The 16,007-nt window shown below is 34.9% G+C and overlaps 1 protein-coding gene across 3 annotated transcripts in view; it reads left to right on the top strand.

The window, feature by feature from the left end:
• LOC127869409 (uncharacterized) overlaps nucleotides 1-10,040 on the top strand; it is a 74,751-nt gene extending 64,711 nt beyond the window's left edge. For all 3 annotated transcript variants that reach the window (XM_052411955.1, XM_052411953.1, XM_052411954.1), the window contains 2 exons: nucleotides 6,271-6,345; nucleotides 9,060-10,040. In XM_052411955.1, coding sequence (XP_052267915.1) covers nucleotides 6,271-6,345; nucleotides 9,060-9,197 — 213 coding nt within the window. In that variant the 3' untranslated portion in view covers nucleotides 9,198-10,040. The remainder of the gene's footprint in view (nucleotides 1-6,270; nucleotides 6,346-9,059) is intronic.
• The last annotated feature ends 5,967 nt before the right edge of the window (nucleotides 10,041-16,007 follow it).

Genomic DNA, 16,007 nt, shown 5'->3' with positions numbered 1-16,007 from the left:
GTCTAACATCACATGCAGGTAAATTATTAGAAATAATGGTCAAAAATAGATTAGAACACTTATTGGAATCAAATAATATACTAAACCCCTTCCAGTCTGGCTTTAGGAAGGGGCGATCTACTCTTGATCAGCTAGCTAGACTACAACATGATATTCTTTCTGCAAAAAATCAAGGGCAATCAGTATTAGCAATTTTTTTGGACCTTCAGGCCGCTTTGATTTAACATGGACCTTTGGCATATTAAAAAAGCTAGCTGACTATGGAATCACTGGATACTGTTTCCACTACCTCAGAGCTTTCCTAGAGGGCCGTAAAATCCAGGTCAGGGTCGATGAGGAGTTATCAGAGGTAGCCATAACTGACCGCGGAACACCTCAAGGGTCCGTAATATCCCCAACTCTGTTCTCCCTCATCGTAAACGGTCTACCTGATGCCGTAAAAGACTCAGGAATGGTTATCTCCCAGTTTGCCGATGACTCAGGCACTTGGTTAAAGGGGTCTAACATGTTACGCCTGCAAAAGAGGGCTCAAGCAGGCTTAGACTCCATATGGAAATGGGCAATTGAATGGGGATTCAAAATTTCTCCAACAAAAACAGTAGGAGTACTATTTGGCGAACAATTTCAGCACTCTTTGGACTTAAATTTAGGCGGGCACCAAAATTATCTTTGAAAAAGTGGTGAAATTTCTAGGTATGTACCTAGATAAACAGTTAACTTTTACTCACCACTTCAAATATTTGGCAGAAAGGTGCGAAAGGGACCTAAATTTAATGAGAATGTTAAGAGGCACAGGTTTCGGATCAAATAAAAATAGCCTCTTAACACTCTACAAGTCCCTTATACGTCCAAAGCTAGATTATGGAGCCCAAATCTATGCATGTGCAAAGCCAAACGCCCTAAAAATGGTTGATGCCATTCAACATAAGGCCCTAAGGATAGCTCTGAGAGCCCTAAACTGTACACCGGGTGCACTGCTAGAGGAGGAGGCCAGTGTGTTACCTCTTGACTTGCGTAGAAAACAACAGTCCCTCAATTTCTGGGCCAGGGCTAAGTCTCGGCATGGTTCAAACCCCGTTAACAAACTTGTCGGGACTGGCACCTTCATCAAGGGGAAAATACTTAAGCGTAAGCATGTCGCCCTACCCTTTGGTGCGAGTATTAGGACCCTGGTTGAGGATGCCGGTCTCGACAAGGTACATAAAGCAGACCTGAGGCCCTCCAAGGCCCCCCCCTGGACACTTGGACCCATTGATGTTGACCTATCACTCTCTAATAAAATAACGAAAACTGACTTGCCACAACTCATCAAGTCAGAAGCTCTCTCTCTTATAGATAATATGTATGCTGAGCATCTAAAAATCTACACTGACGGCTCCAAATGCCCTAACTCTGGTTTGGTAGCCAACTCTTTTGTAATTCCTTCAAAAAACATTAGTAAAACGCACAGGCTCAGCAACAATCTCTCTATTTTTACAGCAGAACTTTTGGCAATTTAATTCTCTCTGTACTGGATATTGGTCGATAAACCTACTAAAACTGCTATTTTATCAGACTCAATGTCATCTCTCGAGTCCATAAAAAACAGAAATAGCAGATCTAGGCCTGATATTTTAGCTAGCATTTTGGAACTTCATCAACAGTGCCTAGATAAATCTTTAAAGGTCACATTAGTATGGTGTCCAGCACATGTCAACATCAGTGGGAATGAGCAAGCCGACATCAGTGGGAATGAGCAGGCCGACAGGGGGGCCAAAGAGGGCCTCTTGAGGGGGGCCGTAGATGTTGGGGAACCCCTGGCACCTTCTGAGATCTACTCCCTGACAAAGAAATTTGTTTTGGGCGAGTGGAATCTCCGGACCGACAATTTGTCTTCCCGTCGACATACTTTTACCAGACCTGCGAAAACCCTCAGGCCGCCTGACAGATACTCAGCAAGCATTGTGCTTGACAGAGCCATCACGCGCCTGAGGATGGGAACCACCCTATTACCCGGTGGCGCAGGAAAGTATGTCCTCGGTATAGACCCTGCATGTCCTAGGTGCCAGTAACCTCTCACTGCGCCCCACATGCTGCTGCACTGTCCTAACCATAAGGCGCAGAGGGACCACCTAGAAGCTGCATTGCACTCCCATGGACTAGTTTTTAACCTTTCCAACGTGCTAGACCCCAAGGGAGCAGCTAGGGGCCCGGTCTTCTCTGCCCTCGCCAAATACTTACTAGATTGTCAAATAACTGACAAAATCTAGGTCATTGGAGGAGGGAGAGCAGCCAACACCCACCTAATTATACAGTCTTGTGACTGACTCTTTTAAAATGTGTAATCTCTGCACAAACCTGATGTAATCTAATAATTGTGTTGGATTTGTGTCGCTTTTACACAACCTTTATTTTAGCTTTTAATGGGTTTATTGTTCTACCCCGCCCTTTCTAAAGCATTGACCTGGTCTTCTTTATTTTAATACATTTTTTATGAGAGTATGACGTTAGTCCACCATTTACATTTTTCAGTTTTTTTAATATTATCATATTTTATGGCATTTCTTACTACAAGAAAGGACGAGGCTGTCCAGTAACCTGGGATTGTTGGCTGCATTGCAACCCCTCCCTTCCTCTTTGACACCCCACCCTTTCCCCTTCAAACTCGAAGAACCATGTCGGACTGGAGTGCACGGTACAGGGCCTTATACCATGATTAACACCTATTTAGCCCTATCCAGGACAAAGTATTGTCGACTTTGTTGAAACTGCTAATTTTGTTCCTTGGAGTACATTAAATATTGTTATAACTGCTATTTTGTGTAGCAATTTCCTTATTTTTGTGAAAAACTGCTATTTTATATAGCAAATTGCCTTAATTTTTATCTCAATATTGCTATTCCTACACCATAGCAACCATTTTACTTTGTATCGCATTAACTCATGTTAAAATTGCTACTTTTATAGCAAATAACCTTATTTTTATATTAAATTGCTATTTTATATAGCAAATTGCCTTGGTTTTTCTGTTTAATTGTCATTTTGCATACCATACAAGGTGCTTTAGTACTATTTCCTCCATTGTTGTCACCAATATATTAATAATATTGGTTAGATTAGAGCTTTTTGGGTTTATTTTAATGCATCTAGGTAGTATTTGGTCTTTTTACCATTTTTACATCTTACCATTATCAATTTTCCTTCAATAGTATACAAACTATTTTTCATTTACCGTGCACTCCCTCTGGTCCAGGGGAAACAACCATTGTAGACTCCATCACCACAATTACCTCCCTTAGTACAACTGAGTGACACCACCTCTGCTGGCTCTTCTTTTCCCCCACTCACATCGGCCTACACTTCCAAAAATCTCTCCTTCTTTCAACCCTCCAGGGTGGCAACATGTATTTTAAATATATAAATGCATATAGTTCTGTACATATTGTAAATAATGTACCTTTTGTACAAATTTAGCTGTTTTTAACCAGGTTTTCCGAAGGAAAAAACTGGTTATTAGATTGGCGAATGCGGGCGGGCTGGCTGGCGGGCTGGCGGGCTGGCGGAATAAGCTTGTCCGGGCCATAACTATGTCGTTCATTGTCAGATTTTAAAATCATTCGGCACATTTGTTCACCATCATTGGACAGTGTGTCGCGCGAAATAATTATGTCGATATCTCCAAGGTCAAGGTCACACTTTGAGTTCAAAGGTCAAAAATGGCCATAAATGAGCTTGTCCGAGCCATAACTATGTTGTTCATCGTCAGATTTTAAAATCATTTGGCACATTTGTTCACCATCATTGGACGGTGTGTCGCGCGAAATAATTACGTCGATATCTCCAAGGTCAAGGTCACACTTTGAGTTCAAAGGTCAAAAATGGCCATAAATGAGCTTGTCCTGGCCATAACTATGTCATTCATTGTGAGATTTTAAAATCATTTGGCACATTTGTTCACCATCATGGGACGGTGTGTCCAACGAAAGAATCACGTCAATATCTCCAATGTCAAGGTCGCCACGACTAAAAATAGATTTAAAAGAAAAAAAAAATTACAAAGGGGGTTAATTTTTTTTGGTCATTTCAAAAGTTCAGTTTGAGTTTTCTCCCTTTATCAGATTTTTTTTTCACAATGAAAACCTGGTTTTGTGACAATTTTGTCCCTTGTTGTCTCATTTTTTTTACTGTAAAGCACATTGTCTTACCCTTAATTTTTATGTGGCCCTATGAAGGTGACCGTTTGGAGACACGTAAGTTATTGCCCTTAACATATTAGGGTTTTTTACTAAACCCACTTTTAAATATTGTTTTAATGCCACTCTGGGGGGACCTCTCTTCTCCATAGCCCAATCCTCCTTAAGTTCCATACAGACAGGGTCTTATGTTGGAGCATTACGGCTATATTCCCTGTCTGCAAGTTTTCAACATTGAGCCACATACATAAACTTGTACTCATTATTTTTTAACAACTCAATACTCAATTGCAACATTAATATATAATTGAGAGTTATACTCCCTATGTGTTATCATATATTGTCTTTTTTCCTTTCCTTTTCATATAATTGCATGTACAAATGCAACTTCACTTTACATTTGAGAGCTGTTAAATCAGGCTCTGGCATCCCTATTAATTAATGTTCATAGATATAAACATATCTCACCAATGATTAGATCTTGTTGTGTGGCATTTAGTTTAAACTTTAAATATACACATAAAAATGGTACTTGACTATGTATGTAAACATATTGTGGCAATGTTCAACCACTTTGTGATCTGGAAAACCCTCAAGTATTATTATTGTATTACTCAAACATATTACACATCTGTGTATCCCTTTTTCTATAAGACTTATATTAAAATAGTCCTATATGGACTCTAACATTTAAAACACAGATCACAAAGTCTAAAGACTCCCAACAAACCCATTGCAGTATATACTGAACAGTGGGTCTGGTAATGATGATGCCACATACAACAGTATGTGTGTTTTCACCATCTTTACTTATAAAAATTGGGCTATTCTTTCTCTCTCTCCTCCTTAAAAAACAAAACAAATAATAACATACAATAACAACATCATATTAATGATAATAATTAATAATAAGCACAGTAACATAACAGAAACATAGTAATTTATAACTATAAAACAAGTCCAAGTTCTTTTGGATTTATCATCTTTTTCTTTCATTTATATTTTTGCATATAAACTATTATTGTTTACTTTTTCTTAAAGTACAAAGTCAGCCGTGGGAAAATCTATTTATAAACGGATTGACCTACTTGCAATCCTTAATAAGAATTTTCGGCCAATCAATTATAAGCGCTTGACTGTCTGTTAAAAAAATCAATACTTAATTTACAGAGTATACATACCGACTGGCTAACTATTTTTTCAATCCAGCACACAAATTAGCTCTAATTTTTACGATAACCAGCCTCATATTTTGTCGAAAGACAATCAGCTGTTTACATTTTTTGATTATGTTGTACACAGAGAATTGACATCGTAAGTCCAGATTGGCTTGCTAAAATGTACGCACGGAAATGATAAATTGAGCGTACATGTATCTTGATATTTCTAATGTGTATTTTACGCTGATACACAGCTTATCTAGAACACTGTACGTAATTTTGTTAATTGGAAAATTTATATAACACATAATATTACAAAACACATGGATCATAGTTTATATAACAGCCTATTAGTAGTAAACAATTTATAAAATGATATATTAAATAGTTATTTAAAAAAAACAAATGGATACTATGTAAACTATGCAAATGTTCGTCATAACTTATGGCAGTTAAATATTTTAATTATCAATGTTTTTAATTTATGTATTCAAAATGTCTGTTTGCATAAACGGGGTAGACTATTTTCAACAACGTAAATCAACGAGTACTAAAGAGGAATCAGAAACCTTTTAAAACACATTTATAGACAAACATTACCAAATCTGCACATAACAGTTTAGTTTCAACATGTCTCAGGTTTAAAAACTCGGGCATCTTGACCTTCTAGATATCATATTTTTGCCATCCATCAAGAAACTTACTCAGAACTGATGTTCTTTTGATATGTTAGCTTAGATATGTAATGTAATAATAACAAAAGCTTACCAGAACAGTTTTGGTTCCTTTCGGTGTCTGGTGAGTGACCTTGGAATTTTTGGTCCATTTGAAATGAATAGATAGGAGCTACCGATAGGATGAATGTAAATGTTTTGCTAACAATTACTTGTTGATCATAACTTTACAAGATAAATTTATTTATGTTGTGTTTTTTCCAGAATCTCCACAGTTTAAACTTTCCTTGTTCGTCTGGCATTACCAATTTTCCAGCAGATGACAACCATGATCAACAGGTATGTGAAACATCCATATCCTTGGAGAATTTTCTAACACTATACTTTTCAAACTTTAATATCTCAGTAATGAGTAAAGATTTTAATTTAAAATTGTACATGCGATCATAACACTACATTCTGTGCATGCTTATGATAAAATATTTTATCTGCTACGATCGGGCGCTTTAGCATGTGGGATTGGTTTGGTTTCATCTTTTTGGAAGTCAAAATGGTGAAATATCTTAATGACTGACCAGTCTGAAACATGCCAATAGGAGGTTGTGCTCCTGAATATTCATATGGGCTATTTTGATTTTTTAGCTCACCTGAGCACAATGTGCTCATAGTGAGCTTTTGTGATCGCAGTGCATTTTTCCTGGCTATAGTAAAACCTTTTTAACACTCTAGAGGACACATTCATTGTCAGATCATCACAAAACATTGTGAGAATTTTTTTCCAAACTATATCTTGGACAACTTTGAAAATGTTTCCAGTTGCTTGAAAAACATGGCCACCAGGGGGCGGGGCATTTTTCCTTATATGGCTATAGTAAAACCTTGTTAACTCTAGAGGCCTGGAGGTCAGAAGATTTGTCCTAATAATGTCTTGGATGAGTTGGAAAATGGTTATGGTTGCTAAAAAAACATGGCCACAAAGGGGCGGGGCATTTTTAGCTCACCTGAGCATAATTTTCTCATTGTGACCTTTTTGTAATCCCCTTTTATCAGTCGTTCGTTGTGTGTTGCAACATTTGCCTTGTTATCACGCTGGAGGCCACATTTATTTTTAAGAAATTTGGTCAGATGATTTGTACCAATTATATCTTGGACGACTTTGAAAATTGTTTTAGTTGGTTAAAAAAACATTGCCGCCAGGGGGCGGGGCATTTTCCTTATATGGCAATATATGGCTATAGTAAAACCTTGTAAACACTCTAGAAGCAACATTTATTGTCCGATTATAATAAAACTTGGTCAAAAGATTAGTTTTAATGACATCTGGGACGAGTTTGAAAAATGGTTCCAGTTGGTTGAAAAACATTGCCTCCAGGGGAAGGGGTTTTTTTTCCTTACAGGACAATATATGGCTATAGTAAAACCTTGTTTACACTCTAGAGGCCACATTTATTGTCCGATCTTCATGAAACTTGGTCAGAAAATTTTCCTCAATGATATATTAGACAAGATCCAAAATGGTATTGGTTTGTTGAAAATCATGGCCACCAGGGGTCGGGGAATTGATCCTAATATGGCTATATTTAAACCTTGTAAGCACTCTAAAAGTTACATTTTTAGTTCACTCTTCATGAGACTTGATCAGAACATTTATTCTAATGATATCTTGGTGCTACACTGAGCAGGTCATTTAAGTGACTTTAGGACTTTCAGGCCCTCTTGTTTAAATAAATAATAATCTAATGTTATCAAGAAAAAATGAGGCATTACATTTTTTGAATGCCTGTTGTGAATACAAATGTAATAGTAAATCTAAGAAATATTTTTTTGACTTACAGTTATTTATAATTTGAAGTTTATTTGGGCCAGAGATCACAGCTGAAAATTAAAAAAAAACACTACATTTTTTACAAAATTTAAACATTGTTCTTAAAACTGTTGCAAGATGTTTCAAAGCTTTCATTTTATTTACCCAATTATTCAATTAATAATGGTTCAATAAAAAAAGATAATAATAAAAAAATACAAATAGACAATTTAATCCTAACAAAAACTAAATATGTAGTCCCAAAAAAAAATTCTTTAAATCTAAAAAATGTGTGCAATAGCAACCACAATAAATCAAAACTGATGATCGGATTTCAAAATAATAAACATGGTGTAACATAGTGGTCTTGTATAACAATATCATTAATGTAATTATTTTATTATAATTATCGAGGTAATAAATGAATTAAGTTTTACAAACATTCTTCCTGCATTATGAAGTATCTTTAATGACTGACACAGTTTTGAACAAACATTTAAGCTGCATTAAGAAGTGTCTTTAACGGCTGATGCAATTGGCATTATGCATATAACTGTTAACTTTTGGCATGCATTCAAATCCAGACTGTAAAATGTTAAAGGATGAACTTACCTTACTTGAGAGATATCTTGGATTATATGAAGGCAACATATGTAGTCAGCCATGTTGTTTGTAGGTGTTTCAAATTTATGGCAAACACGTATGGTTTACTGTCGATCTCTGGATGCAAAGTACTTGGTATCTTCAAACTAATAGGAGGGTGAAAGGCATTTTATATAAACTGTAAACAGATCGGGAAATGCAGCTGGAATGTCACTCAACTCTTATGCTTACTATATGTGCTGAGTGTTCCAGAACATCCCGAGTTCTTTGGTACATAGTTCAGAGTTAATAATGACATTTACAATTCCGAAGTTTAGTCTTGACATTTGAGTTTTCTCTTCATTAAAAACGTGTAAACAATAATGTTAGTATAGGGGTTATTCAAATCGGGAAATACTGCTACGCACTAAAGGTTTACCCTTTTACATATACCAAAAATAAAATGTTTGCTCTTTGAAAATATGATGGACAGTGGGTGTGTTTGAACTACCAGTACTGAAAACTGTTGAATGATTGGCTCTATTTACTGATTTGATATCCGTTATGGTTACTGTCGATCAATACAAATATTAATTGACAAAGCGTATTATTTAATATGAACCCACACGCATTACATACATAATGAATCTATTTACACGGTTTTCAGTGTGAAGAAAATGGTGAAACATTACTTCTGCAGCCACCTGTATTTATACCTGAAGCAGATATAGCGAAAACGTCTCTACCACATCTTAGTCGAACATGTGACATCCATCCCAATTATGAAAGCGAAACAACAACTTAAACTAGACAACAAATAACAACACGGAAGTCAAAACTAATTCAATTTAAGCACTAGGTCGGTACATGGAAGTATACAATTGGGACCAAGTGAAGCTTTATTCTGACCTTACTTACTCTTACATTATTCAAAGGTGTCAAAGTTCAGGATTATTCCTGAAATCAGAATTTTGGCCCTTAAGGACCAATTTTGATATTGATATAAATCAGAAGATTTTTTTCTGGAATTTTAAGGTTATTGTTTTATTATGTTATCTTAAACAAAAATTATTTTACTTTGACATATTGTTTACAAAGTTATAAACACTAGTTAACAAAGTTACATGAATTATTAACCCTTTTTTGCTCTGGCCCCCAAACGATAGGCTTTTTATTTTCAGGATTTTAGATTTTGGCCAATTGACACCCCAGATTATTGTTTTTTATTATTAACCTGTTAAACAGTGCCCAAGAACATTATTTAGGAAATAGGGTTTAAACATTTTAATAGGGAACTTTTTAGTTAAATTTATAATAAAGAAGTTATTATTTTTCTTATTTTATTTTTTTTAAAGCTCTAAATATTAAATATTACATATATAATTTATGCATCGTTCTGTCCCTAAATACATTTTTTTATGTTTTCGTTTTTGGTATTTAATATTTTGTATACTTGATATGACAAATTTTGTTTAAGGTTTTTTTTTGTAGCTACGGCATCATTGGAAATTTTATTTTTTTTCCTGGGAAAGATAGTTTACCAGTACTTAGTGAACACAGATTACGGACATTTTGTTTAATTATTTACCATGCTATGCTTAAACTGTATCGTAGTGTGCCCGAATAAAATGTCGTAGTGTACAATTTATTTATTGTTCTTGTTTTGTACCATTAAAGTACTAATGTACTGATGTGTTGAGGTAGTACCGGAATCCTATAAGTAATACTGTCTAAAGCCAGTATTAATAAGTACTAATTAATTAATCGTCGTCTGTGAGTCGATATTATCCTTGATAATTGTTGCGAAGATGTTAATGTCAATCATAGCTTTATATAACTAATGAAGAACTAACCCTAGTCTAGGACACAGGAATTGGAAACTAACCCTAGTCTAGGACACAGGGTTTATGCATTGTCTAATAGGTGATTTAAGTATTTTTTTATGCCACACGATGACGGCTTTAGTAATACCACTTAGCAGGTATTTAGATGTTAACAACAAGGTATTTTTTTGTCTATTTTTTTTTCTTTGAAAACACCTAATCGGATATCTCGAACTCTCGTTATCTCGATATTTTTTCTTGTTCCCGCCGACTTCGAGATAACGAGAGTCGACTGTAAATCAGAAGATTTTTTTCTGGAATTTTAAGGTTATTGTTTTATTATGTTATCTTAAACAAAAATTATTTTACTTTGACATATTGTTTACAAAGTTATAAACACTAGTTAACAAAGTTACATGAATTATTAACCCTTTTTTGCTCTGGCCCCCAAACGATAGGCTTATTTTCAGGATTTTAGATTTTGGCCAATTGACACCCCAGATTATTGTTTTTTATTATTAACCTGTTAAACAGTGCCCAAGAACATTATTTAGGAAATAGGGTTTAAACATTTTAATAGGGAACTTTTTAGTTAAATTTATAATAAAGAAGTTATTATTTTTCTTATTTTTTTTAAAGCTCTAAATATTAAATATTACATATATAATTTATGCATCGTTCTGTCCCTAAATACATTTGTTTATGTTTTCGTTTTTGGTATTTAATATTTTGTATACTTGATATTACAAATTTTGTTTAAGTTTTTTTTTTGTAGCTACGGCATCATTGGAAATTTTATTTTTTTTCCTGGGAAAGATAGTTTACCAGTACTTAGTGAACACAGTTAATACTCTTCTTAAACAGCTCTTTCAACACTTAACTTGGATTAAATGATTTCTATATTAAACTTTTATAATAAATTTGTTAATGAAAAAGAAAACTTAATTACATAAAAACGACTCGTAAATTCACAATGTAATTTACTCAACATTCTTAGCATTACATCAATCCTAACCTTTGTTGGAGCATCTTATATATGCTCGAATAAAATCATTAGCTTAAATGGCAGTGTTTGTTGTTGCTTGCTTGTTGTTTACTTTGAAGTAAATTGCATCACTCAGGTTGCAATACATTGATTTTAAAACGATTTATCAAGACTGTATAAAGACAATAAAATATCATTTGGACAATGTTTCCAATGTTGAATATTTGTTTCATTTGACATGGGGCTGTACAGGAAATTTTTACTAGGGGGGTGGGTGGCAACTGGGAAGGGTGCGGGAAGTGTCCTCCCACCCATTTTGATACCCCGATTACCATTCATAATGGAGTCGGTCTGTCCCGAAAATTTAATCTGATCTTCACCAAACTTGGTCAGAATTTGTATATAGATGATGTCTAGGTCAAGTTTGAATATGGGTCAAAAACAAGGTCCCGTGGTCACTTAGTGGGTATTAAATCGAAAGTTTTTCCGGACCATAACTATGTCATTTATCATTGGATTTAAAATGAGTTGGTACATTTGATCACCATCATGGGACGATGTTTCATGCGAAAGAAGTATGTCAGTATCTCCAAGGTAAAGGTCACACTTGGAGTTCAAAGGTGAAAATGCTTGTCCGGACCATAACTATGTTATTCATCGTTAGATTTTAAAATGGCTTGGTACATTTGTTCACCATAATGGGAGGGTGTGTTATGCAAAATAAGTACATTGATATCCCCTAGGTCAAGGTCACACTTGGAGTTCAAAGATCAAAATGCCCATAAAAAAGCTTGTTTGGGCCATAACTTTGTCATTTATTGTGAGACTTTAAAAAATCTTTTGGCATATTTGTTCACCATCATGGGACGTTGTGTCATGCAAAAGGAGTAAGTCAATATCTCCATGGTCAAGGTCACACTTGGATTTCAAAGGTCAAAATGCTTGTCGAGACCATAAATATGTCATTTATCGTTATATTTTAAAATGACTAAGTACATTTGTTCACCATCATTGGCCGGTTTGCCATGCGAAAGAAGTATGTCAATATCTCCATGGTCAAGGTCACACTTGGAGTTCAAAGGTCAAATGCTTGTCCTGGCCATACCTTTGTCATTTATTGTGAGACTTTAAAATCATTTGGCACATTTGTTCACCATCATTGGACGGTGTGTCGTGAGAAAGAATAACCTTGATATCTCCAAGGTCAAGGTCACACTTTGAGTTCAAAGGTAAAAAATGGCATAAATGAGCTTGTCCAGACCCTGACTATGTCGTTCATTGTGAGATTTTAAAATCATTTGTTCACCATAATTGGACGGTGTATAGAGCAAAAGAGTAACGTCGACATCTCCAAGGTCACACTTTGAGTTCAAAGGTCAAAAATGGCCATAAATGAGCTTGTCCAGGCCATAATTATGTCATTCATTGTGAGATTTTAAAATCATTCTGCACATTTGTTCACATCATTGTGGGGTGTGTCAGGCTAAAGAATTACGTCAATATCTCCAAGGTCAAGGTCACACTTTGAGTTCAAAGGCCAAAAATGGCCATAAATGAGCTAATCCGGGCCTTAATTATAGCATTCATTGTGACATTTAAAATTACTCGGTACATGTGTTCACTATCATTGGACGGTGTGTCATGCGAAAGAATGACGTCTTTATCGCCAAGGTTAAGGTCACAGTTTGAGTTCAAAGGTCAAAAATGGCCATGAATGACCTTGTAACACTGTATTATGTGAATTGGGAATAAGACATCAATTTGGGAATAAATTGTATTTTATCAAAAGTGCATAATATGCAGTTTTATATGTTGCATGTATCTAGTTTTACAAAGTATAATTAAAACATACACTTGCATATATAATAGCATCATTTAAATTGATTTTACTTCAAAACTGGATTTTTTATTAATTAAAAGAAACAATCCTCATGAAATGAAACTGTGTCCATGCCGTGCATGGACACGGTTTACAAATACACTTTAAATGATACAAATTCAGTCACTGTTAATGAAAAAGTCATGGCAAAATTTCTTATTAAGCTTAAATTATAGATAATTTATTACAAAAATATATGTAGATCATGAAATGAATAGTTTTGTTTGAGAAAATCACGAAAATGATGTCCATTCCCAGTTTGATGTCTTATTCCCAATTCACATAATACAGTGTTTTGTCCAGTCCATAACTATCTCATTCATTACGACATTTTAAAATTACTCGGTACATTTGTTCACAATCATTAGACGGTGTGTCATGCGAAAAAATAACGTCGATATCTTCAAGGTCAAGGTCACACTTGGAGTTCAAAAGTAAAAAATGACCTTAATTAAGCTTGTCCGGGCAATAACTATTTAACAATAATTTTATTTATTGTTAGATTTTAAAATGACTCTGTACATTAATTTCGTTCACAGTCATTGGGCGGCGTGTCATGCCAAAGAATTAAAGAGTTCAAAGGTCAAATGGCCATAAATGATAATGGCATAATATTTCTTAAAAATCGCCATAAATGAGCTCTTGTTGTGAAGACAGCATGCACAATTTTCTGTGTCAATGCAGCATGTGGGGGTATACGTCACGCCTGTGACAAAGCTCTAGTTTCTTTAATTTAGCACATTTCAATAAGAATTTTATTGCTTTAAAAAACTTATTTTGTGATATAAATTTATATAATAAGTCAATCTTCACCTTTCTGAAGTCTTAAGGTCTAAATCTTTAAACATTGGTGTGAATTTCACAACAATGTTTAAAGCTTTAGATTTCATAATTGTATGATGTTTGGTGAAGATGGAAAGCAAACTTTGACAATAAAGAACTTTTATGAAGAAATTTATCATAAAGTATGACTGACATATAACCGCAATAGTATTTTCTCTTTGCATTTAAACCTCCTTTAAAGTTTAAAGTATATTTCTAATAAAATATTTATCATTACTACACATTTAAACTTTCACTTTCATCAACACAGATGAACAATCACAATCAACTGCTACTACGACATTAGATTGGACTTAGAAATGTTCAATATAATAAACGTTTTGATGGGTTTTATACGCAACGCTTTTAGATATTGAGATGATTTTTGGTATCTGACTCTACCTACATGTCCTACAGATAAAGTGTGAAATGTGTTCCGGTAAATTGATTTTTGTCGAAGTTATGGGCCTTGTACTTAAAAATTGTATTTGTATAAGAAACGTTTTTACGGAAGTTTTTTTACGCAACTCTCAGATATTGAGCTTGTTTTGATGCTCCCGTTAGAAAGGCATATAGCGGTCGGACTGGCATTTCATTTCCCAGAATTATTTTCAAAACGCCTAAATTGACCTGCTATTTGGTGTGTGAGTCTACTTACAGATGGAGTATGAGTTTCGATCCGGTCCATTGATTTTTGACGAATTTATGGGCCTTGGACTCGAACAAAGAAACCTACCGGTTCAAATAATGACGATTATCAATTATCAACTCTCATTTCTAACATTATTTGTTTTACGACCTCCTGTATCAGTTGCTTCCATTAGCTGCTTCTCTTTCCTTCGCCAATCAAAAGACGTGTTACATCAACCATCGATAGATGAAGCATTCAGGATCACAAGGGGATCAGGGATGTGTGTACAAAGCGATAAGAAAACATTGCCTAGGGGCTTATCTCCACTGGCGAGAGCTAATCCCCTTGTTTATCAGGGACAATAAATCACATCTGCTTTTATGTATTGAGGAAATGTGTACTGTGGGCCCTTTCATTAGAGAACAATGTGCAGTATGCCCATTATAAAAAAAGGTTATTAGCGCATCTATTTTTTGAAAAAAAATATGAGCTATTGTCATCACCTTTGCGTCGGCGTCTGCGTCGGCGTCCGGTTAAGTTTTGCGTTTAGGTCCACTTTTCTCAGAAAGTATCAATGCTATTGCATTCAAACTTGGTACACTTACTTACTATCATGAGGGGACTGGGCAGGCAAAGGTAGATAACTCTGACGTGCATTTTGACAGAATTATGTGGCCTTTTTATACTTAGAAAATTGAAAATTTTGGTTAAGTTTTGTGTTTAGGTCCATTTTATTCCTTAAGTATCAAAGCTATTGCCTCCATACTTGCAACACTTACTAACTATCATAAAGGGACTGTGCAGGCAAAGTTATATAACTCTTACTGGCATTTTGACAGAATTATGTGCCCTTTTAATACTTAGAAAATTGAAAATTTGGGTAAGTTTTGTGTTTAGGTCCACTATTCCTAAAGTATCAAAGCTATTGCTTTCATACTTGCAACACTTACTAACTAACTATCATAAGGGGACTTTGCAGGCAAAGTTATGTAACTCTGACTGGCATTTTGACGGAATTATGGGCCCTTTATACGTAGAAAATTGAAAATTTGGTTAAGTTTTGTGTTTTGGTCCACTTTTCCCCTAAAGTATCATAGATATTGCTTTTATACTTGGAACACTCACAAACTATCATAAGGGGACAGCAAAGGACAAGTTGCATAACTCCGGTTGTCATTTTTACAGAATTATGGCCCTTTTTTGACTTAGTTACTTTAAATATATGGTTACATTTTGTGTTTAGATCTACTTTACTTGTAAAGTATCACGGCTATTGCTTTCAAACGTCAAATACTTTCATGCTATCATGAGGGTACTGTACCTGGCAAGTTGAATTTTACCTTGACCTTTGAATGACCTTGACTATCAAGGTCAAATTATTAAATTTTGCTAAAATTGCTATAACTTCTTTATTTATGATTAGATTTGATTGATACTTTGACAAAACAACTCTTACCTGACATACCACAATAAAC

The sequence above is a fragment of the Dreissena polymorpha genome, chromosome 2, assembly GCF_020536995.1.
Source record: "Dreissena polymorpha isolate Duluth1 chromosome 2, UMN_Dpol_1.0, whole genome shotgun sequence".
NCBI lineage: Eukaryota > Metazoa > Mollusca > Bivalvia > Myida > Dreissenidae > Dreissena > Dreissena polymorpha.
The sequence above is the reverse complement of the archived record's forward strand: the minus strand, read 5'-3'. Positions and strand labels throughout refer to the sequence as shown.